At 36.8% G+C, this 24,283-nt stretch overlaps 1 protein-coding gene across 5 annotated transcripts in view; it reads left to right on the top strand.

Moving 5' to 3' along the window:
- The window catches only part of CEP83 (centrosomal protein 83), a 136,433-nt gene that overhangs the window by 81,556 nt on the left and 30,594 nt on the right, over positions 1–24,283 (top strand). For all 5 annotated transcript variants that reach the window (XM_043881341.1, XM_043881347.1, XM_043881375.1 and 2 more), the window contains 5 exons: positions 7,517–7,765; positions 10,368–10,499; positions 16,148–16,262; positions 17,481–17,625; positions 17,739–17,888. In XM_043881341.1, coding sequence (XP_043737276.1) covers positions 7,517–7,765; positions 10,368–10,499; positions 16,148–16,262; positions 17,481–17,625; positions 17,739–17,888 — 791 coding nt within the window. The remainder of the gene's footprint in view (positions 1–7,516; positions 7,766–10,367; positions 10,500–16,147; positions 16,263–17,480; positions 17,626–17,738; positions 17,889–24,283) is intronic.

Raw genomic sequence — 24,283 nt, 5'->3', positions numbered from 1 at the left:
CATGGACAGAGGAGCCTGGCAGGCTACAGTCCATGGGGTCGCAAAGAGTGGGACAAAACTGAGCAACTAACACACTTTCATTCAAATAAGAATTTAATGCTAGTTGAATTTATAAAAAAAATTGCTTGTTGTCTGTAGTTATGGGGAGTGTTCTGTGTACAAACATATCTTCATCATATATTTATTGCATTGTCTTTAGTTGGAATTAAGAGCTAAAATATACTGTCCTTCCTTTAACATTTACTAGTTAGATCAAACTGATTTCTTTTTATTAGTGAGCAAATTGCTCCATGATTATTTGAAATGTAAGAGGTTGAATGAACTTCAGATTATTTGAGTCCATTAAGAATTTGGTACTAAAAAACTAAAAATAATAGTCTTTTTCATTAAAAAATTATTTATGGCCTTTTTTTTTTTTTTTAAACATTGGATCTCACTTCTATTATGGTCAGTGAGATGGGGCAGGACTGTCTTATTTTCTCCATTTTAAATGGAGACAGTGAAGCACAAGGTAAGGGACTTGCCCAAAGTTTCACAGAAACTCATTAGCCAAGTTAACAGAACTCTCGTACCCCAACTCCCAGCCCAGAGTTTTAAATTTGAAATTACTAATGATTTGAGGTTGCCATGTTAATTAGGGGCCATCTACCACTGTAATGTTGTAGAGAAATGAGTTATATAAGATTTTGAATCCGTTTAAGGGAACTACATATAAAATTTTTCCTCTGGGAAAAGGAATGATAAAAATTTCAAATTTAAAATGTAGATTTAATATGTTGAAGAGTAACTACTGAAATTAAAGATAATGATGCTCTCTTTTATACTTTGCTTTTAAAATCTAATGTTGGTTGATGTTTATCTGGTAATGATTATTTGTACTCTCTCGTTTCTTAGTTTTATCTTTTTTTCTTTTAAAGAATGAAACCTGCATCTGAAATCTGATGGCTATTCTATTTTTCATCCATGAAAGACCAAATGATAATCATTAAAAATTTTAAGATGCCAGTGGCATCATTAATTTTCTAATTGGAGTGTCTTATGACGTTCTTAGAAATCTGGACATAAATGGCTAGCTCTATGCCATGATTAGTAAAAGCTGGAAAAGTGAAACTTTCTAATAAGGCCAAAATTCTCTTCTTTCTACTTCCCAGTTGATTATGCAGGAGCAGTATTAATTAGTGGATAATTGGGTGTCTGCTTTCATTCCATCACTTATCTTTACACTCCAGTTTCTCTATACAATTAAAGTAAAAGCTAGTGAGATGATGTGGATTGCAAAACAGCAGTAAAACTTCAAAGTAGGGCCTCCCCTTGCCATCTATAAATTTTATAATTTTAACTGGTATAAAATATATTATCTTGGTGTATTAAAAATAATTGGATTTTCTTGCATTAATTAAGGACTCACACAATACTTGTACATTTTCACTTCTCCTATTCTTTAGTGTTTTGGTTCATATGGTAATACTTGAAGAAGATTTTATTATTAGTGTTTTCCTGAGGAGCACTAGGAATTCACATTTTCCTCATGATATTTTAAATTTTAAAAATTACATGAAAGAAGATATCTTATGAAAAAGATATGTCATGATTTCTTAGTGCGTTTGACTGTATTAAGTGCGTTTGACATTAAGTCTGGGATTTTATACAAATGAAATTCTGAAGTTGCATACATTGTTATTTGGAAGTGGTACTACTGTGTTTTCATTTTATTAGGACTCTGATTTTATATTATTCTGCAAATGGTAATGAAGAGCAATACAGAGAGTTTTAGGTTCAGGTGATTGTGATGTAGGCTGAATGAGTGAAAGAGCAATCCAGTGAAGAAGTATTAAGATCTTGAGAGAGGGCAGTGAGCACTGCACCATATGAAAAACTGATATAATACATAATGACAGGTCGCTGAGACTGTTCCATCATGTGTCCCAAACTGGATGTGCTCTACCTTGGCTTATGTAGGGATCATGAGAAGCCAAAATTCCTATGGCAAAAAGGAGAAGTTTTCTGGGTCTCTGTTACCACATGGTCTTTTTTCCTTATAGCACTGATAGCAGGAGAACTGATCATGCCTCCTTGTTTGGGTCCTTAACGCTGACATGTACATAATCAAGTTGGTAGACATCATTAAATCTCTCAGAACACTTTTGTTCTGGTGGGTTCTAAAGTTCTATCTGAAGTGCTGCTTTAGGTCCAGGTGTTTCCTTTATTTAAAATATTCCAAATTCTCTAATTTACACCCTTCTCAGATTACTCTGAACTACATTATAATAGACAAAAGTGATGGGACCAGATGTCATGATCTTCATTTTTTGAATGTTGATTTTTCAGTTCAGTTCAGTTCAGGCGCTCAGTCGTGTCCAACTCTTTGCGACCCCATGAATCGCAGCACGCCAGGCCTCCCTGTGCATCACCAACTCCCGGAGTTGACTCAAACTCATGCCCATCAAGTCGGTGATGCCATCCAGCCATCTCATCCTCTGTCATCCCCTTCTCCTCCTGCCCCCAATCCCTCCCAGCATCAGGCTCTTTTCCAACGAGTTACCTCTTCACATGAGGTGGCCAAAGTACTGGAGTTTCAGCTTCAGCATCAGTCCTTCCAATGAACACCCAGGACTGATCTCCTTTAGGATGGACTGGTTGGATCTCCTTGCAGTCCAAGGGACTCTCAAGAGTCTTCTCCAACACCACAGTTCAAAAGGATCAACTTTTCGGCACTCAGCTTTCTTCACAGTCCAACCCTCACATCCATACATGACCACTGGATAAACCATAGCCTTGACCAGATGGACCTTTGTTGGCAAAGTAATGTCTTTGCTTTTTAATATGCTGTCTAGGTTGGTCATAACTTTCCTTCCAAGGAGTAAGTGTCTTTTAATTTCATGACTGCAGTCACCATCTGCAGTGATTTTGGAGCCCAAAAAATAAAGTCTGACACTGTTTCCACTGTCTCCCCGTCTATTTCCCATGAAGTGATGGGACCAGATGCCATGATCTTAGTTTTCTGAATGTTAAGCTTTAAGCCAACTTTTTCACTCTCCTCTTTCACTTTCATCCAGAGGCTCTTTAGTTCTTCCCTTTCTGCCATAAGGGTGGTGTCATCTCCATATCTGAGGTTATTGATACATCTCCCAGCAATCTTGATTCCAGCTTGTGCTTCCTCCAGCCCAGCGTTTCTCATGATGTACTCTGCATATAAGTTAAATAAGCAGGGTGACAATATACAGCCTTGACATAGTCCTTTTCCTATTTGGAACCAGTCAGTTGTTCCATGTCCAGTTCTAACTTGCTTCCTGACCTGCATACAGGTTTCTCAAGAGGCAGGCCAGGTGGTCTGGTATTCCCATCTCTTTCAGAATTTTCCACAGTTTATTGTGATCCACACAGTCAAAGGCTTTCGCGTAGTCAATAAGCAGAAATAGATGTTTTTCTGGAACTCTCTTGCTTTTTCGATGATCCAGCGGATATTGGCAATTTGATCTTTGGTTCCTCTGCCTTTTCTAAAACCAGCTTGAACATCTGGAAGTTCTCGGTTCACGTATTGCTGAAGCCTGGCACATATTGCTGAAGCCTTGAGCATTACTTTACTAGCGTGTGAGATGAGTGCAACTGTACGGTAGTTTGAGCATTCTCAAAGGGATTGCCTTTCTTAGGGATTGGAATGAAAACTGATCTTTTCCAGTCCTGTGGCCACTGTGGAGTTTTCCAAATTTGCTGGCATGTTGAGTGCAGCACTTTCACAGCATCATCTTTCAGGATTTGAAATAGCTCAACTGGAATTCCATCACCTCCACTAGCTTTGTTCGTAGTGATGCTTTCTAAGGCCCACCTGACTTCACATTCCAGGATGTCTGGTTCTAGGTGAGTGATCACACCATCGTGATTATCTGGGTCATGATAAGAACTGTACAACTGTTTTGTACAGTTCTTCTGTGTATTCTTGCCACCTCTTCTTAGTATCTTCTGCTTCTATACCATTTCTGTCCTTTATCGAACCCATCTTTGCCTAAAATGTTCCCTTGATATCTCTAATTTTCTTGAAGATATCTCTACTCTTTCCCGTTCTTTTGTTTTCCTCTATTTCTTTGCATTGATCACTGAGGAAGGCTTTATCTCTCCCTGCTATTCTTTGGAACTCTATTCAAATAGGAATGTCTTTCCTTTTCTCCTTTGCTTTTCACTTCTCTTCTTTTCACAGCTATTTGTAAGGCCTCCTCAGACAACCGTTTTGCCTTTTTGCATTTCTTTTCCATGGGGATGGTCTTGATCCCTGTCTCCTGTACAACATCACGAACCTCTGTCCATAGTTCATCAGGCTCTCTGTCTATCAGATCTAGTCCCTTAAATCTATTTCTCACTTCCACTGTATAGTCATAAGGGATTTGATTTAGGTCATACCTGAATGGTCTAGTGGTTTTCCCTACTTTCTTCAGTTTAAGTCTGAATTTGGCAATAAGGAGTTCATGATCTGAGCCAGTCAGCCCCTGGTCTTGTTTTTGCTGACTGTATAGGGCTTCTCCATCTTTGGCTGCAAAGAATATAATCAGTCTGATTTCGGTGTTGACCATCTGGTGATGTCCATGTGTAGAGTCTTCTCTTGTGTTGTTGGAAGAGGGTGTTTGCTATGACCAGTGTGTTCTCTTGGCAAAACTCTAGCAGCCTTTGCCCTGCTTCATTCCGTACTCCAAGGCCAAATTTGCCTGTTACTCCAGGTGTTTCTTGACTTCCTACTTTTGCATTCCAGTCCCCTATAATGAAAAGGACATCTTTTTGGGGTGTTAATTCTAAAAGGTCTTGTAGGTCTTCATAGAACCGTTCAGCTTCAGCTTCTTCAGCGTTACTGGTTGGGGCATAGGCTTGGATTACCGTGGTATTGAATGGTTTGCCTTGGAAACGAACAGAGATCATTCTGTCATTTTTGAGATTGCATCCAAATACTGCTTTTCGGACTCTTTTGTTGACTATGATGGCTACTCCATTTCTTCTAAGGGATTCCTGCCCACAGTAGTATATATAATGGTCATCTGAGTTAAATTCACCCATTCCAGTCCATTTTAGTTTGCTGATTCCTAGAATGTCGACATTCACTCTTGCCATCTTCTGTTTGACCACTTCCAATTTGCCTTGATTCATGGACCTAACATTCCAGGTTCCTATGCAATATTGCTCTTTACAGCATCGGAGCTTGCTTCTATCACCAGTCACATCCACAACTGCGTGTTGTTTTTGCTTTGGCTCTGTCTCTTCATTCTTTCTGGAGTTGTTTCTCCACTGATCTCCAGTAGCATATTGGGCACCTACCGACCTGGGGAGTTCCTCTTTCAGTATCCTGTCATTTTGCCTTCTCATACTGTTCATTGGGTTCTCAAGGCAAGAATGTTGAAGTGGTTTGCCATTCCCTTCCCCAGTGAACCACATTCTGTCAGACCTCTCCACCGTGAACCGACCGTCTTGGGTGGCCCCACACAGCATGGCTTAGATTTACTGAGTTAGACATGACTGTGGTCCTGTGATCAGATTGGCCAGTTTTCTGTGATTATGGTTTTAGTGTGTCTGCCCTCTGATGCCCTCTCGGAACACCTACCGTCTTACTTGGGTTTCTCTTACCTTGGACATGGGGTATCTCTTCACGGCTGCTCCAGCAAAGCGCAGCCGCTGCTCCTTATCTTGGACGAGGGGTATCTTCTCACGGCTGCCCCTCCTGACGTTGAACGTGGAGTAGCTCCTCTCAGCCCTCCTGCGCCCCGCAGCAGCTGCTGCTTGGAGGTGGGGTTGCTCCTCTTGGCCGCTGCCCCTGACCTCGGAAGTGGGATAGCTCCTCTCGGCCGCCACCCCTGTAAGCCAGCTTTTTCACTGTCTTGTTCACCTTCATCAAAAGGCTCTTTATTTCCTCCTCTTCTTTTGCCATAAGAGGGGTGTCATCTGCATATCTGAGGTTATTGATATTTCTCGTGGCTATCTTGATTCCAGCTTGAGCTTTATCCAGCCGGGCATTTCTCGTGATGTACTCTGTGTATAAATTAAATTAGCAGGGTGACAGTATACAGCCTTGACATATTCCTTTCCCAATTTGGAACCAGTCCAATTTTCCATGGAGAAGGAAATGGCAACCCACTCCAGTATTCTGGCCTGGAGAATCCTGTTGACAGAGGAGCCTGGTGGGCTGCTGTCTGTGGGGTCGCGGAGAGTTGAACATGACTGAAGTGACTTAGCATGCATGTATGCATTGGCGAAGGAAATAGCAACCCACTCCAGTATTCTTGCCTGGAGAATCCCAGGGACAGAGGAGCCTGGTGGGCTGCCCTCTGTGGGGTCGCACAGAGTCTGACATGACTGAGGGACTTAGCAGCAGCAGCAGCAGCCATTGTTCCATGTTTGGTTCTAACTGTTGCTTCTTGACCGCACTTCTTAGATTCATTTATAGCAATGTGAGCAATCAGTTGTCTCTTGGGCCATTTTGGCCCAGGCTGCAGAGCATTATTTTAAGTCCTTTTGGCTTAAAGTGAGCCTTCTAAGCTCATCCTGGCTAAAACAACCCCTGGTGGTGTTTATAGATGTCGTTTTTAACTTTATTTCTCTCTCTTTTTTAAACAACTGAATTTGTTTTTTAAAGTTAAATCCTCCAAAGAAACCCCATACATAAAAAGAGGAGCTGGTATGGTTAACAACAAAGATTTGTTAGTGGTAATAGTTGGGGATAGGGAGTTGGAAAGATCAGCAAAGGGAAAGAATGAGTTTTACTCTGATTATTTGGACCCTCATTCCTGGAGGTGTGGGACCTCTGAAGTGCGTTAGAGGTTAGGAAGCAGCTTGAAATCTCCTGATGCTGAGGTGCATGGGATCCAGTTTCAGTGGTTGGCATGAATAAGAAGACTTTCTGTTCAACAAGTTCCCTGGTGATTTGTCATTACCCTGGGGTAGTGATTTTCAGTTCTTTCTTGCATCTGAGAATTAAGAACTAGGCCATCACTACAGCTGGGGCTTTAATAAATTCTCAGCTGTCATTAAAACTCTCATCAGTCACATTTGTAGTTAGTAATATGGACAAGCAGCTTTTTTTGTAAATTAAGTTGCCTTGGAATAGATGATTTTATTAGTGTAGATATAGCCAAAGAATTACTGTCACATGAGGAAAAGCTTAGGAGTAATCAGCATATTGATCTTGTGTAAGCCTCTATAATGTTCTGATGAATTTTTAAAATACTTGACATATTTTAAATTATTCTGTAGTGTTATTTTTAATTTTGAACTTTAGCTAGCATCTGATGAAGCCCTGTGCTAAACACCATGAGGAGATGGAGGGAGAAAAATAGGACAGGGTCCTTGCCCTCACACTTGAGTCGTGCCAAGTACAGAATGAAGAATGTGACATTTTAGAATTTTTTTTCCTTTCCTTTTTCATTCACCACCTGAGCTTTTTTGTTTCGTATTGTGCAATTTCAAATTTTAATTTGCTGACTTGTAACATGTTTATGGCTGAAAATTTAAGGTTGTATGTTTTCTTTCAAATTATTATTAGATTGCAAGATTGGAGGAAGATAAAGAGCTCCTTAACCAGTTGCACAGTGTCGATCCCACAAGAGAGGGCAAACGAGTGGACCAGCTTGTTCGAGAAAAAACCCATTTGAATCAGAAATTAAAAAGTTTAGAAGCTGAAGTAGCAGAATTAAGAGCTGAAAAAGAGAATTCTAGTGCTCAGGTGGAAAATGCCCAAAGAATTCAGGTGCGGCAGTTGGCTGAGATGCAGGCTACAGTCAGATCCCTGGAGGTAAGGTTTTAATTGCTTCCCGGTAGACTATGGCATCCTTTTTCTTTTCTTTCTTTCTTTTTTTTTTTTTGAAGTGCAGTTGACAGACCTTTGATTTTTAGAGCATAAATACATGCTCACCGCTTTAATGCTGACGCATTTGTGGAATCCCAAGAGTAGATATACTTTCTGTAAAGAAGAAAGCTCTTGATTGAAGCAATAGCTATGCTACCACATTTACAAAGGGATTATTTGTTCTTTGGGAGTCACGTCACCTAGCTGAAATGTTTTAACTCTTACAATGCCACAGATTAGAATATTCAAACATTTTTTTAAAAATTGAGTTTCTGAAGACTAAAATCATCTCAAACCAGAAAGAGCAATTTCTTTCTAGTCATTCCCTTACTCTGTGATTTAAGATCTTACAATCGTAAATCCTGTTTCAACAGAAATACTGCACTTATGTGTCTTGTGACAGCTTCGTGCCAGAGTAACAAAATTCAGCCTGGCTGCTAATGCACATAAGCCTTCACTGAAGCATTCCTCAATTCATTAGAGGAAGAAAAGCGCTATCAGAGCTACATTAGTACTCTTAGAGGTATTCTCCTACGAAGTTCTTGGTTTCCATTGTTGGAAAGGAAAAACTTTTCCTTTATCCGCTTAGGTTCAGTGTTTGAGGATTGTGAGTTAAACTGACAACAGACAGATTAGCAAGAGAAAAGGCAGATTTTTACTCGTGTGTAAACAGGAATTCACAGAAAAATGTGACTCAGAGACGATTGTAATTTGGGGCTTATATACCATCTTAATGAGGAAAAGAGACGGGGAGAAAGGACAATTATAGGAAAACATGACTTTTAGGAAAGATAAATGGGCCCTTAGGAAAACAAATGGGAGATGTGGCAATTTTGTGATGATGTTTGTGTAGATGATTTCTTATCCTGGTGGTGGTGTCTCCTGTGATAGAAATTGGTCTTCCCTGGTTATGAAACCCCTGGGGATAGGAATTCTAACATTTAAATTCTTTTTAGAGGCTCTGCTTTTAGACAGATAAGAGGAGTTCAAGATAAAAGTTTTTCTTGTGTCTTGTGATTCTCAGAAGACTTCAGCTCAAAGTAATATTTGTGTCGCAGTGGCAAATTCTGGACCCCTTTACCATTTTATTTAGATAATGCTTAGTGTCTTACATGAAGCAAATATACTAGTTTCATAGTTTTTAAAAATTTATTTATTTTGAGCAATCTGAAATGTTATGTTTTCAGAATGTTTCAGAATAGTTGTGAAGTGATTTGAACTGGAGGGAAATTAGTATGCACATAGTTTGTATATAAAATCCAATATCCAAATCCAAAGTAGCGAGTTTTTTCCAGGCAACCAACTGGTATAAGAAGTAAATTAGTATGTTTTGAAGAGTAGAAGTCACCTTTTTGTTTTCCGGATGAAGCTCCTGACAGTATTTAGTGGATTCCTGAACTAAAGTTGTCGTTGGACAGTATCATTGGACCTTAGACACAAGACATTTCAGAATGAAGTGTTTATGTTGCCATCCTTCCATCCTTAATGTATCTCCTCAGTGACAGAATAAGTGGGGTGATTGTGTTTTGAGTATAGTATGTGATCTCTGTGTGAAACTTTGTGTTGAGGTCATTTAGTGATTATTTTTAGAACAAGTTGAATGATGACACAGGGTGGGAAGTTTATTTGTGATGTTTTCAAAAAAGCCTATGTTTTTATTATTTGTCAGATGAAAATAAGTAAATGGCAGCTATCATGCCTTTCTTTGTTGTTGGGTTTTTTTTGGGGGGCTCTCATTGTGCCTGGAGAGTATCATTTTATATGTGAGGAAATAATTTTTTTGAATTATTTTTAATATACTCCTTATCATATTTAAGATATATAGGAAATGAGATGTTATAGAACTGAAGCTTATCCTTTAATTGCGAAATGTTTTCATGTTAGCTATTTTGAATAGAAATATTTTTAAAAAGTATTTATTTTTCCCTTTCTAATTAAAGAGTACTATGAGTATTACCAACCAGAAATTTTCTTGACAACTTCATTAAGAATTTTTATTATGTGATGAGGTCAGGAACTGTGGAGTTCTTTGCCCATACTTCCAGAAGCTCCAGATTAGTTGAGGATTTTGAAATTTTCATCTCTTGGGTTGTTTTTTTGTTTTTTTCCTTAATCTCCATTGATTTTAGATTTTCAGTTCTCACTTTTTAATACCACAAATGAGCCCTCCTGTCTACCTGGTAATATATTTTTTCATATCTTCTATGCACTTTTAATCCCTCAGAATGCTTATTTGAATTATGTTCACAGTAATAGTAAATAGGTATCAAATGAGTGTCTTAGGTACACATTCTCTGAGAGAAGTATATGGGTTTTAGCTTGGTGGTAGGGGCTATTGATAAGTAATTGTCTAGGTAACGTTCTTGCATATTTTTTGGAACAAATATCTTTCATTTGAATTCTTCTAATTGCTTTGAGAAAACTTGTTACTTTGGTATATGTTAATGTTGAGGTTTTGAATAACTTGAGGTAGTATGATTATTATATTATTTTTATATAATTGTGAAAAATTATCAGCAAATTTTAAAATATTTTGTTTTAATAAAAGGCTGAAAAACAGTCAGCTAAACTACAGGCTGAACGCTTGGAAAAAGAGCTACAATCAAGCAATGAACAAAACACTACGTTAATTAGTAAATTGCATAAAGCTGAACGGGAAGTAAATACATTGGCCAATAAAGTAAGTTGTCCTCAGTATTTGCTTTATTCTTTAGAATGCTTGAGACTGTATAATAACAAAGGAATTTTGTGTTTAAGTAGCTTAGTTCTCTGGAGAAGGCAATGGCATCCCACTCCAGTACTCTTGCCTGGAAAATCCCATGGACAAAGGAGCCTGGTGGGCTGCAGTCCGTGGGGTTGTGAAGAGTCGGACACGACTGAGCGACTTCACTTTCACTTTTCACTGTCATGCACTGGAGAAGGAAATGGCAACCCACTCCAGTGTTCTTGCCTGGAGAATCCCAGGGACGGGGGAGCCTGGTGGGCTGCCGTCTGTGGGGTTGCACAGAGTTGGACACGACTGAAGCGACTTAGCAGCAGCAGCAGCTTAGTTCTCCACGCTGAAGTCTCTTTTTTGGTCTTATTCTGCCTTCCAGATACATGTAGAATTTGACCATTCTAACCACCTTCATTGTGACCACTCTAGTCCAGTTTTTAGTCTCCTAACTTGGTCTCTTTACCCTGTCAGAGCTTTGTGTGATTTGGCCTCTGCAGTCTTTTCCCCAGTCCTCATAGTCCGTTTTCCGTCCTACTCACTTTGCTCTAGCCTCACTGGTCTTCTCACTCTTCTTTGATCAGGTTTCTACCTCAGGGCCTTTGTGCTTGCCTGCCTTGCATGATCTTCCCTCACATATGTATATTGCTTTCTTCCTCACCTATTTCTGATGTTGCCTTATCAGAGAGGACTTTCTTTTCTTCACTTAGTGAAATACCATCTTCCCTTTCCCTCTTCCTCCACCTTACTCTCTGTCTTTTTTATCTGCTTTATTTTCCTTCATATGTCTTAACACCATGTGATATATTTGTTTATTTTTGTGTTTTCTTCCCCTTTTCCTTCAATCGAATATAAGCTCTAAGAGAACTGGGACATTGCTTTTGTTACTGTTAGATCTTAGCTCCTGGAACAGTGCTGGCACACAGTAGACGCTCAGTAAATATTTGTTAAATGAGTGAATCAACAGCATGATCTGCATTTTTTTTTTTAAAGAATATAGTGGTTTGAGCATACAGTATTCTCAGAAATTTAGAGGTTTTTTCCTCCCTCAAAGGCAGTATATATAAGGAATCCAGTAACCAGAAGTAGGATACCAATGATGAAAGTACTTTATAGAATACTGTAGTGAATATCAGCACTGGGGGGAGTCAGACATATTCAAATTACATTTCTTCCCCTTACTAGCTGTGTGATCTTGGGCAATTTACTTTCTCTATGAAGACTTCAGCATTTTCTTTTATGAAACAAGACTAATACCTTATAGAGTGTGGCAGAGATTAAATGAGATATTCCACACTTAGATATAAAGCACTTAGCATAAGACTAATATATAATCACCTGACTATACCTATATTAGTAGTACTTGGGGCAGCTCTAAGAACTTGAAAATAAAAAACTGATTTCTGTTAATGAGATCATGTATTATATTTCTATTAGAGTAATGTAAAGTCACCTTAAAAACGGTTTCCAGACCATAGGGAATTTACCATAGTCTGGTAGAAATATGTGGACTTATCTAGAGGAGTGATATATTCATCATAAATTCCTTGTCCAGAGTCAAACAGTGTTTATGACAGAGGAAAGAGATAGTTTTAGTTGGCAGAGTGTGAGTATTCTGGTCCCACCGAAGAGATTATTCTTACTGTGGAAAGGAATACCTCAATCTGTTTTAAGTTGTGGCTGTGAAATAATCAATTCCTCCCATTCCTTTTGTTCTTATTGCATTATCCTTAGCAGCTTTCTCTGAAATTTTTTGTACAGGGAGAGAATGCACTGGTCCTTCAGGGTTAGAGTATTGTAGCTTTCATTACAGTTTTTTTCCCCATGATTAATAAACTTTCTGGTTTTATAGGTCACTTTTTGTAAACTTCAGTAGTGTGAACTTTGTAAACTTTAGTAATCTCTCTCTGACCTTGAGAGTTGTCTTTAAGTGTAGTGACAAAATTGGATTTCTGTGTCTGAAAGGCCAAAGCCGTAATATTAGATATATTAAATGCCATCCTTGGAAGATAGTCTACCCAGTTTTTTCTGTGGCAAATACATATATTTTCCACTTTCACACTGTATGTTTATTAACACAGGTTGCTAAGAGTTGCCTGTTGTGTTAAAGGCACATTTGGATTATTTTGCATATAAATGGTCTTTTAAAAACCACCCATCAATTTTAGACAAATCAAGTTTTCATTTGAGATCTTGCATTATAAAAATATTTTGTTGGAAGGATAAATTTTAAAATAATGTTTTAAGCATTGTCACAGTTTTCTTTGCAGCTTGAAATTTTCATCAACATTTTGCAGTTCTCACAAATGGTTGTTTGCAATGCAAAGGAACACCTGGGGTGTTTTTGTCTAAATTATTCAGATTTGTAAATGTTTGTTAGGTTTTGAACAGAGTTATGTCATGTAACTATCAATGTCTTGGATTAAAAAGTATTACCAAAGATGGCCTAGAAATAATGACCTTAAAAATATTTTATACTCAGTTAGATAAATTCTTCTGTTACCTCTTGAGGTGTTTGAGCTTTAGGACTCCAATAAAATGTACAGTTTTAAGGAAGTCATCCCACAGAGTTATTCTTATTATGTAAGTTAATAAGGTCATTCCATCTCTGACCTTTGAAAAAGATCGGAGTTTGAATACTATCTCTTTGGAATTTAGCTGAAGAGCTTCTTGATTAATACATTTTTTCAACTATATTTGAATTTCTTGCTTACGCATATTGTTTTCTTGTGTGTGTGTGTAATTTAAGATTCTGAACCCTTATAAAATGCCTATTCTTGCTACTTTGTTATACTTAAAGTTTTATTAATACTAGCTAATATTTTCTGAGTATTAATACTTCTGTTGTGTCAAAAGCATAAAGCAAATTCACAGAGACTAGAATCTACATGGAAAACACATTGTGGAAAAAAACAAACAGGGTAGCTTGGCCCTGGGAAGTTAAGAAGACTGTAAATCTTTTCAAATTATGTGCAATGTTTTAACATTGTACATTTTATTTAAGAGAAGATTCCTGGTTTTCCTAGGGTTTTTTAATGTCTGACTACAAAAGTTAAAACCTAGGAATCTAGAGGCAGAAAGAAACTATTATAGCTATTTGAGATTTAGTTCATATTACTCATAGAAAGTACTTTCATTTGTCATATCTCAGTAATTAATATTCATACAAGTTTTTCCATTTTTAATAAAATAATTCCTTTTAATATCTTTTAGGAAGTTAATTAACTGTTAGTATGAGTGCAGTCATTTTAGGATTTTGGAAATGTGATACTAAAGGAAAACAAACTCATCAGGGTCCTTAGATAAATCTGAATGCCTGTTGCTTGGGCATATACCACTAGTTTAATAATAGTAGTAGTCTGAAGATAACGTCCTGTCTGATGTTGAAGCTTGGGCCACCTGATGCGAAGAGCAGATTCATTTGAAAAGACCCTGATGCTGGGAAAGATTGAGGGCAGGAGGAGAAGGGGATGACAGAGGATGAGATAGTTGGATGGCATCACCGACTCAGTGGACATGGGTTTGGGTGGACTCCGGGAGTTGGTGATAGACAGGGAGGCCTGGCATGCTGTGGTTCATGGGGTCACAAAGAGTTGGACATGACTGAGTGACTGAACTGAACTGAGTATTTAGTTTCATTGATTATAGATTAATTGAAAAATACTTTCTCATTTCAGTAAATCTCAGAGTGAATGAATTAAAAATATGATTTTATATATTTTGTAGTTTTTCTCATTGAAATGAAAGATTCTGCAAAAAAACATGGCTCTGATTTTCTACCTCATCTATAAAGCAGCTACAATGTGGTTTGCTAATGAACTGTATGTCATTCTTAACCTTCTGCAGTTAGTGTATAATAGCAGGTTATGATTACATTTGTCATACAAATTGGACTTTCATTATAGCTGTATTTAAATTTTAAAGCATTTATGAATACTATCCATGAAATTATAAAAACCCAATCTATAGCAAGTTTGAATTTTAAAATGAATACAATTTTTTAGCTGCTCTGAAAGCATTTAAAAACTACTTTGTAAATATTGTTCTTTGAACAATTGTTCACATAGAAAAGAACTTCAGAAAGATTTAGAAATGCAAATCTGATGTCAGCACAAGGTATTCATTTTGTGTAGTGTCACTTGCAAATCTGTGGGTTAATTTGGAGGGTTGTGTCTTAGTGTGGTTTTAGCAGTACAGAGTACTTTCTTATTTTGTTTCCTTTCAAAGTGGAGATTTTGCACGAAACCCTGTTACGGTTCCAAGACCTTTCATAGATGGAGTCTTTTCCAGTAAGATACTTCTATTTCTCATCTTTGCCCTCTTTGGCTCTAGGACCTCTTCCTGATTTATTTCTAACTCCCATCTCTAGTTTTTATAGACTTTTGTTGCACTCAAGTAAATTATCTTGTATCCTCCTATTACCACCATCTTATATTTTACATATTTGCCTTTATATATTTGTGATGTTTCTCCTCTGATTTAATAGTTTTATGCAATAGTATAATATGTGAGAATGCAGGCTTATCTAACCTTTATGTCTATATTGGTTAAATCCTCAATATAGTACTGTACCTAATTTTGGAAACACCTCACCAAAGGGCAGGAATATGGAAACTTAGAGAGTAGTGCAGATGATTAGAGAGACAAAACTTTCTTCGTTGCTGCTGTATCCCCAAGCTTCTCAGACAGTGCTTGGGCATGTAATAGGCTCTCGATAAATATTTATTGAATAAACAAAGCAATACTACTTATGAACTATAATCATTCAACATTCAAAAGGAATGTCTCAGAAAAGGCTGTGTTGGTTAATTGTATAGAAAATATTAGTTACATTGACCTTGGCAGTAAAGGTTTAAATTAGATTTATACATTTTATACTTGTTTAACCTACTAACCAACCTGTATACATGCACACACACACACACACACAATTTAGTCACCAAATTCAGTAGATTATTCTTTCTTGTCCACTTTGTCCGTCCTTTGCCTCTTAATTGGTTCCTTTCTTTTCAGTTTTTTTTTTTTTTCTTTTCAGTTTCTTGATCCAACACACTTAGAGTTAACTTTCGGAAATAAAGTTGATTATATCACCTTTAGCAGCTAACAGGATAAACAGTCCTTTTGTATGGCATATAGATTTATTCCCTGACAGATTTCACACCTTCCTATGCTCTATCTGGAACAAGTTGGTTGTTGTTTTCCGAGCAGACTGTTGATATTCTACTTTTATAATATTTTCTATGCTGTATCTTATACCTAAAATGCCTTCTTGTCACCAGCACTCTTTTTTGGAAGAAGACATCAATATTTCTTCCCTGAAGATGTTTCAGTCATTGACTGTTAGATTTTAGGTACTTGCAGTTAAACTTTTAAAGACCAGATTAAGCCAGATGACCCCACCCAGCTACTTAAAGAAGAGACTCAGTTCTATTAGAAGCAGACTGTTTTCTAGTGCCAAGTACTGTTCTAAGCACTGAAGCATCTTCCCTCCTGGAAGGTGCCTACACTCTGTACTCTGCTACCAAAGGTTTTTCTCATTTCTCCTAGTGTTTTTGGGGTAGCACTTAGTGGTAAGAAAATGACCAATAGTAATTTCAATTTCTGATTATCAACAGGTAAAGGAGCTTAAGCATTCAAACAAACTAGAAATAACAGACATCAAACTGGAGGCAGCAAGAGCCAAGAGTGAGCTAGAAAGAGAAAGGAGTAAAATTCAAAGTGAACTGGATGGTAATATATGATTTCCTGTTCTTTTTACTGTTATTGTCACATATAAATTCAGATTACTAAAATAGATCAAGCTGAATTTTTATTTCCAATTTTAAGATTAATTGAATTTTAATTTTAGAGCACATATGTATTATTTTTGTTTGTGTGTTAAATGTTCATTCTGTGATGTAACTTAAAAAATCAATCTTAGTTATTTGATTAATACATAAATTAAGTGAAACTTTATGGGTAGGATTCCATACTTCGAGTGTTTATAACTTAAAATCTCTTTAGATCATATGATTATTAGTCTCAGATCATTTTAATTCTAAAGAATGTAAGCAACATAGGTGGGTTTCAGGCCCAATTTTTAAGTCAAAATTTTTTTTTTAGGTAGATGCTAGGCCAGTTGTTGGGTCTAGTTCAGTCTCAGCTTATTTTTAAACTCCAATTTAGCCTTAGAATGTCCTTATCATCAAGATTTCTCAGAATTTATATTGTTCCTGACTTTTCTTAAGTATTTAAATAAGCTGTCTGGACCTGCAGCTGTCATCAAATTGGTCTTTAGTTGAACTAGACTCCAGTTTCAGACAGAGCTTATGATGAATGACTGTTTTCATTATTAATTTCTGCTTGATGTTGACTCATGGATTTTCGTAGTGTTAGGGAGCAAATTTTCTTTGGAACTTAGAGTTTGAGAGCCAGCTTTGCATTTTTTTAAACTTTGAGTTAGATATGAATTTGTCTTAATTATTCCATATACAAAATACTTGTCATTTCATTACAAGGAAAATTTGTGAGTTCATTGGACACACTTGAAAGCTTCCAATTTACATTAGAAATCTAGCAGTTCTAATAGGTTTTGATTTTATTCACTCTGCTTCCCTTCTAGCTTTCTGTGGGATTTAGATTACAGAACCCTTTTAGAAGTATTTAAACCTCTTTTGATATAACCCAGGTCGATATCCCCAGCTATCAAGAACCAAATGAGTAAATGTATATACCGTTTATTAAGGTTTTTTTGTGTGCATGCTTAATAAAATGACAAATGAAGCCTGAGTAGTAGTCTTTTTCATTAAGAAAAACTTGTCAACAAATGTAAAGATCTTTGATACATGTATCTGGAGAGACTTTCTATGTTCTTTTGTCTTACTGACTTATGAATATTTGCTCTTAATTACAATTTTTCTTTTTAATAACATTGAATATAGTAGAGTGTTCTTCTTTAAAAAATACTAGGATTACAGTCAGACAATGAAATTCTCAAATCAGCTGTTGAACACCATAAAGTGCTCTTAGTAGAAAAGGACCGTGAATTAATACGTAAAGTACAAGCTGCCAAAGAAGAAGGTTATCAAAAACTTGTGGAATTACAAGATGAAAAGTAAGTAATTAATTACCTTATTTTGTGTTAAATCTCCTTGCAGATGAAAACATTTTGCTGTCATATCATGCTTATTGTAGTTCTTGTAATGTAATTATCATTTGTTGTTTTAGGCTAGAACTTGAGAGCAGATTAGCGGATTTAGAGAAAATGAAAGCGGAACATGATGTCTGGAGGCAGTCTGAAAAGGATCAGTGTGAAGAGAAATTGCGATCTTCACAGATGGCAGAAGAGTCGGCCAGAAGGGAACTACAGAGTATTAGGTTATATATGCATATATTTTTTAAACTTTATTTTGAAATAATTTCATAGCTAACAAAGCATTGTAAAACTAGTACAGAGTATTCCCATATAATCTTTGCCCATATCTCTTATATATTTGAATTATTTTGATACTTTTGTTGAAAATCAGTTGGCCTTATATATGTGTGTGTCTGTATTCTGCTCTGTTCTATTCCATTGACCTGTATGTCTGTCTTGACACCAATATCACTCTCTTGACTACCGTAGCTTCATAGTAAGTTTGATTCAGGTAATGCATATCTTCTACCTTGTTCTTTTTGTGCAAGTTTTGGCTTCCCTGGGTCCTTTGCCTTTCCACTTAAATTTGAAAATCAGTTTATCACAAAGACTTGTTAAGATTTTGATTGGCATTGCATTGAATCTGTAGCTCAGTTTAAGAAGAGTTGTTATCTCAAGTCTGTCCAGTCAGTGAATATGGCTTCTCTCTCCATGTACTGTATTTGTGTTCTAAGTTGCTTCAGTTGTGTCCAACTCTTTGTGGCCCCATGGACTGTAGCCCACTAGGCTCCTCTGTCTATGGGATTTCCCAGGTGAGAATACTCGTGTGAGTTACCATTCCCTTCTCCAAGGGATCGTCTCGACCTAGGGATTGAACCCCACATCGCTTGTGTCGCCTGCATTAGCAGGCGGATTCTTTGCTATTAGTGTCACCAGGGAAGCCCAGAGAACACTGGACTAGAAGTCAGAACTTTTTCATTCAACAAACGTTTGTTGAGCATATACTATGTGCCAAGCTCAATTCTAGATACTGGGCATTCAGGAGAATGAGATAACTAAGATATACTCTCTGTCCTGAAGGGGACAAGTTCAGTACCTAGTGGGGTGGTGTTGAGATGGGAATGATAAGTGGGAGGATGACTATAACCAGGGTACAGGTCCTGGTTTAGGCCTACAGTTTCTTTTCAGCTTTTGGATCAGTGCCTGGCACCGTGCTTATATGCATGTTTAGTCACTCAGTTGTGTCCAGCCCTTTGCAGTCCTTTGGACTGTAGCCTACCTGGCTCCTTTGTCCATGGGATTTCCCAGGCAAGAATACTGGAGTGGGTTACCATTTCCTTCTCTCATGGGATTTTCTCTACCCAGGAATCGAACCTGCATCTCCTACATTACAGGCAGATTCTTTACCACTGATTCTACTCTGAAAGCATTTGTATTATATTTGGGTCATCTTTAATTATTGTCATCAAAGTTTTGTAGTGTTCATTGTATATATCAAGCTAATATTGTATTAATTTTAATTCTAAGCATTTTATGTGATTATGAACAGTCATTTAAAAATTTTTTTACTTCCTAATGTTTATTGCTAACATCCAAGGTGTCCTGCATTGCAGGCAGATTCTTTACCAACTGAGCTATCAGGGAAGCCACTCCAAAAAAGAAAAAAACACACTCATAGTTAGAAATATAGTTAACTTTATGTGTTGGTCTTGAATTCTGTGACCTTACTAAAGTCTACTAGCTTGTATTGTCTACTAGCTGCTTTGTGGGTTCTTCATTTTCTAACATCATGTTGTATACCTTGTACTTTCTTTTAGTTTATTTCTTAATTTTTTTGGTTATTTTTTTAGTTGGAAATTTACTTCACCTAATGTTCATTCTTTCATTTTTATTGGTGAAAGTGTCGTGCTGAGAATTTTCTTATTACTGCTTTAAATGTATCATAGAGATTATGATATGCAGTGTTTTAATTATCATTATTTTTTAGAAATTCTCTAATTTAATTTGCATCTTTTTACCTAGGAATTAAGAAAATGTGTTAATAGAAGGTGTGGTTGTTTAACAGAAGGTGAAATGAATAGTTTTCTAGGGCTGCCATAATAACAAAATACTGTAGACAGGGGTAGTTTAAACAAGGGAAATTTATTTTCTCATAGTTCTGGAGGTTAGAAGCCTGAGATCCCTATGTATTAGCAGGTTGAGTTTCCCCTGAGGCCTCTCTCCTTGGCTTGAGTGGTTGCATTTTTACTGTGCCCTCATGGGGCCTTTTCTCTGTGCTCATGTACCCCTCGTACCTCCTTCCTCTTCTTATAAGGACACCAGTCTTAGGATTAGGACCCACCCATATAACTTCATTTAACCTTTGTTACCTCTTTAAATGCCTTGTCTCCAGTAAAATCACATGTAAGTTATTGAAGCTTTTTTAAATTTCCAGGTGATAGGCCTTATTTGCTTATTGTTAAATTTTAGTTTTATTGCATTGTGATCAGAGAGTAATTTATCTGTTATTTCTGCTTTATAGGACATACTAATGTTTTCTTTGTGACCTAATATATCAAGGCCAGGACTAGGGTAAAGCCAGTGAGGCAGTCAGGGTGCAAAAATTTAACGAGGTACTCTTATGTGTTGACATTGGACTTGCAAGAAATCTGGACTGAGTCTCCTTAAATTTTTTACCCTGGACACCTCTCTTGCCTTATCCCAGTCTTGGACCTGTAATACATGATCAATTTTGTGAGTGTTACATAAGGACTAGTAAAGAAAGTGCTCAGTTATAAGAATATAAAATTTGGTATATACATCCGTAAGGTCTACCTTATTAACTGTGGTGTTCAGTTCTTCTCCATACTTTTATTTTTTGTTCATTTGTCTTGTACAAAGAGTTATATATTAAAGTCTCCTATTGTTTAATGTGCTTCTATATAGAACTATGACTCCTTATATTTCTTGTAATTTTTTTTCTTCATAGGTGATTGCTATATTATTTGGTATATAAATAATTATAACAGTTATACTTATGAATTGTGGCTGTTAGCATTTAAAAGCACTTTCTTTTTGTCATTTTTTTTTTGGTTTGAATTTCACTTTGATATTATTACTCCTGTTTTCTTATTGCTTCCATTTGCCTGGTATACTTACTGTTAGTCTGTCTTTTTAAATGTGTCTTTTATGTGTAGCAGACAGCTGGGTCTTGCTTTGTATCCAAACTAGAGACCTTTTTGTTTTAATGGATGAGTTAAGCCTGTTCACATGCAGTAAGCACACATGCAGGAGGAGCATAAGAGATCCCTTGTTGAGATTTAGACTTATCTTCCTCTTTTTCGTTAGAGGTATTTTGAAGTTTGGGCATTTTCTGTCTTCCATTTATGTGAAAGATGTGATTTTGTGTGGCTTTATTTGATCTTGGTTTTCTGTATTTTTTTAAGGAGATATATATATATATATATATACATACACACACACACATATATAAAACATAGAACTAGGCATTTACTGTTATCTTTTGCTACCTAGAAGTCCCCTATATCTGCTTTTTTAAATTCTAAAATCTTAATGACTTTCTAATTATATAGATTACAATTGAGTTTTGTTTTTTTTTTTTAAATCATGTTCATTAAGCTGTAGGTTATGTTTTGGGACACAGTTTTAAATTTTCATTACCCAGGAAAGAATCACCTCAGGCAAAGATATATGTATTATTTACAAATGTCAGGTTTTATGAGCTATTAATTTAAATGTTAGCTATGACAATTCTAGGATCATAAATCTGTTAGGGATTTTGAGAGCCAATCTTATGCTACTCTTTGCTTTTATGTGGGTACATATTTTTTTAATGAATCAGGACAGTTTGGCTCTTTTTTAAATCTCTTCTTGACAGTCTCCAGAAAGGAGAGAGAGGGGCCCGCCCTCATCCCAGAAAACTCACTGTAATGTTTTATCTTATTATGGTCCCACCGTTTGGCCAATTAGAATCCTTTCTGTTAAAATTTAAGCCTGTTTCTCCTGGTTTGGGCTTCTGTTGCTATAGTGATAAAATGTGCAGCAATCATCACTTGAAGACAATAATGAACTTGACCCTTATTTTTTTATGCTATATAAAGCAGCTTTCATTCCTGTATTTTTTAAATATAAATGATTTTGTATTAGCCACTTTGATCAATTTTTGATTCCTGTTCAGTTTCTCCAGGCCATTTATAATGTCTAATGGACCCTAATTTATTAAAATAAGGACCTAGTAACCAACTTAAAATATATTAATTAGCAGAAGGGTTAATTCACAAAATTTGTGCGTTTTTTAATAGTCAGCAATTGTGTTTTTCCCATGGCAATTCCGATCTTCTGATTTATTAAGTCTAGCTGTATCAAACAGGTCTATTTTGACCAGTTAATAAAACAATCATCATTGTGACTTGTCTTACTTAGAATTTGTGGTAGGTCAGAAAGAGACTACCTGTGGAGAAAAAGGTTTTGCTAAGGTTACAAAAAGTCTAAAGCATATAAAGTAGAAGTATCCATTTATTTACACAGTGGGGATTAATCACTTTGGCAGATGCTTTCAACTACTAATTACATTCCAGTCTCTGGTCTTCATTAACGTGGTTTCTTCATCACTAGCCTAAATAATAAAATGATTATTCTAATTAGTATTCTGTATTTCAAAAGGCTACCCCCCCCCACAAATTTGTAAAATTTATAAAGTTACCTGTAAATTAAAAACATGCTAAAATTACATGATTTTAAATGAGATAGCATACCCAGCCAACTTTTGGTTATGACAGTAACCTAGCTTCAGCTAACTCAGGCATAACAAAAAGGGGTGGCGGGGTGGCGGGTACTTTATTGGCTGAGATATATTGTGGACAGGACAGGGATTGTGCTGGGCTCAGGGACAGCTGGATCCAGGAACTCAAATGTGCCAGATGAGAGTGATTTCTTCCCTCCTTTCACCTGCCTCCTCTCTTCTTTCCTAACTTCTGTATCTGCTGCTCTTCTGCTGCTTTCTCTGTGAGGACAAGACTGTCTTTAGAGATCAGAGACAGAGTTTACACTTGATGATTCAAATTAGGAAAATCTGTATGGTTCATATGCCTGTCCCTAGGCCCAGCACTGTGGCCAGAGGGATAGGGCACTCTGACTCTGCCGAAGTTTTATTGCCTGTTTCTGAGTGCATGGGCATGATGGGGGTATGCAGACGGACAGGTGGTAAAGTGCAATTTGTTACCACAAGTGGGAAGAGGTACCTTAGAGAAATAGCATCAGTAACTAACTGAGAGAAAGAGAACTTGATCATTTAAAATTTTTGCAGTTTAAAGCCAGAGCTGTATTTTTCTGTTTGTGGCTTTCTGATTTTTTTCTTAAGTTTTTTAGAAACATTTTTAAAAACTCTCTCCTAATATATCTTCCTTTCTACTTATTATACTGTATCTTGAGATGAATTATCTGTTGCATATCATCTTAGTAGGGAGCAGGAGACTTAGACTTAGCCAGTTGAACAAGTTCTTTTACAGAATTTGAACAACAAAATAAGGGATGGAAAAATATGTGGCAGCTTTTGACAGACCAAACAGTTTGTGTGACATGCCCTTGCTTGTAATTCAGGCCAATTACTCTAGCCTGGTTCTGGCTCTCTAGTTCCCTGTCTATTCATAGAGTCTCGTGTATCTTCCCAGGAAGGTCCTTGTTTCTTTGCTAATAATGACCAGAGACGATTTCCATCACTCAGGGCAAGAACCTTGGCTTTTAGGAAAAACTGCCTTTCTCAAAAAACTGGTTCTAAGAATCTTAGACAATAGAGAAATCACAAATACAACTTCTTGTGCTTTCCCTTGGTAGTTGAGACTGACATCAAATGAAGCTAAAAGTTTAAAGTCTAGTTTCTCAATCATACTAGCCACATCTCAAATGTACAGTAGCCACATGTAGCTAGGCGCTATCATATTGGATGTGCAAACTATAGAACATTTCCATCATTAAAGAAAGCTATCAGACAGTGCTGTTGGGCTGTAAGTTCCTTAAAGACAGGATTTTGTCTGTTGTTCTCTGGTGTATCTGCAACACTTAGGACTGGGTTCTGTGTTTGTAGGTACTCTGTAAATAGTTATTGAATGTTGAAATGACATACATCAGCTGCCTGTCGTAGAAAACTTAGGCAGTAGTCAGCACAAGAGAACTTTGAAGAGAACTTAGAACAGCTCCATCTCACTGTCACTCCAAATGTTTCCCACTGAACTTTTCTGCAGCTACATACTCTGTTGTACTTTGGTCTTCCAGTCTGCCTACCAAATATAGTTTCATTATTTTCATAATTAACTTTCAAAGTGTAAAGTATGTGATATTATAGTTTCTCATTCCTCAACTTACCCTTTACCTTTCAACTTCTCCCCATCAGCAATCCATTAATAATTTTTGCTGTAGCCTCTGAAATCTGTCCCATTACCAATAAATTTTTTTATAGTCTCCACAGTTTTAAAACACCCCCCTCACTGATAACTTTGTCCTGATGGTATATTGCCTGGCAACATTTTTAAGTGAAATTATTTCTCCATCCTCTCTCCTACAACTAGGGACCAAGAAGAGAAATCACTGTTTGTGAATCCCACACTTGCTTTCAGACCATTGTTTGAGTCAGTTCGGTTCA

The sequence above is a fragment of the Cervus elaphus genome, chromosome 3, assembly GCF_910594005.1.
Source record: "Cervus elaphus chromosome 3, mCerEla1.1, whole genome shotgun sequence".
Taxonomy (NCBI): domain Eukaryota; kingdom Metazoa; phylum Chordata; class Mammalia; order Artiodactyla; family Cervidae; genus Cervus; species Cervus elaphus.
This window is presented reverse-complemented; position numbering and strand designations above follow the sequence as displayed.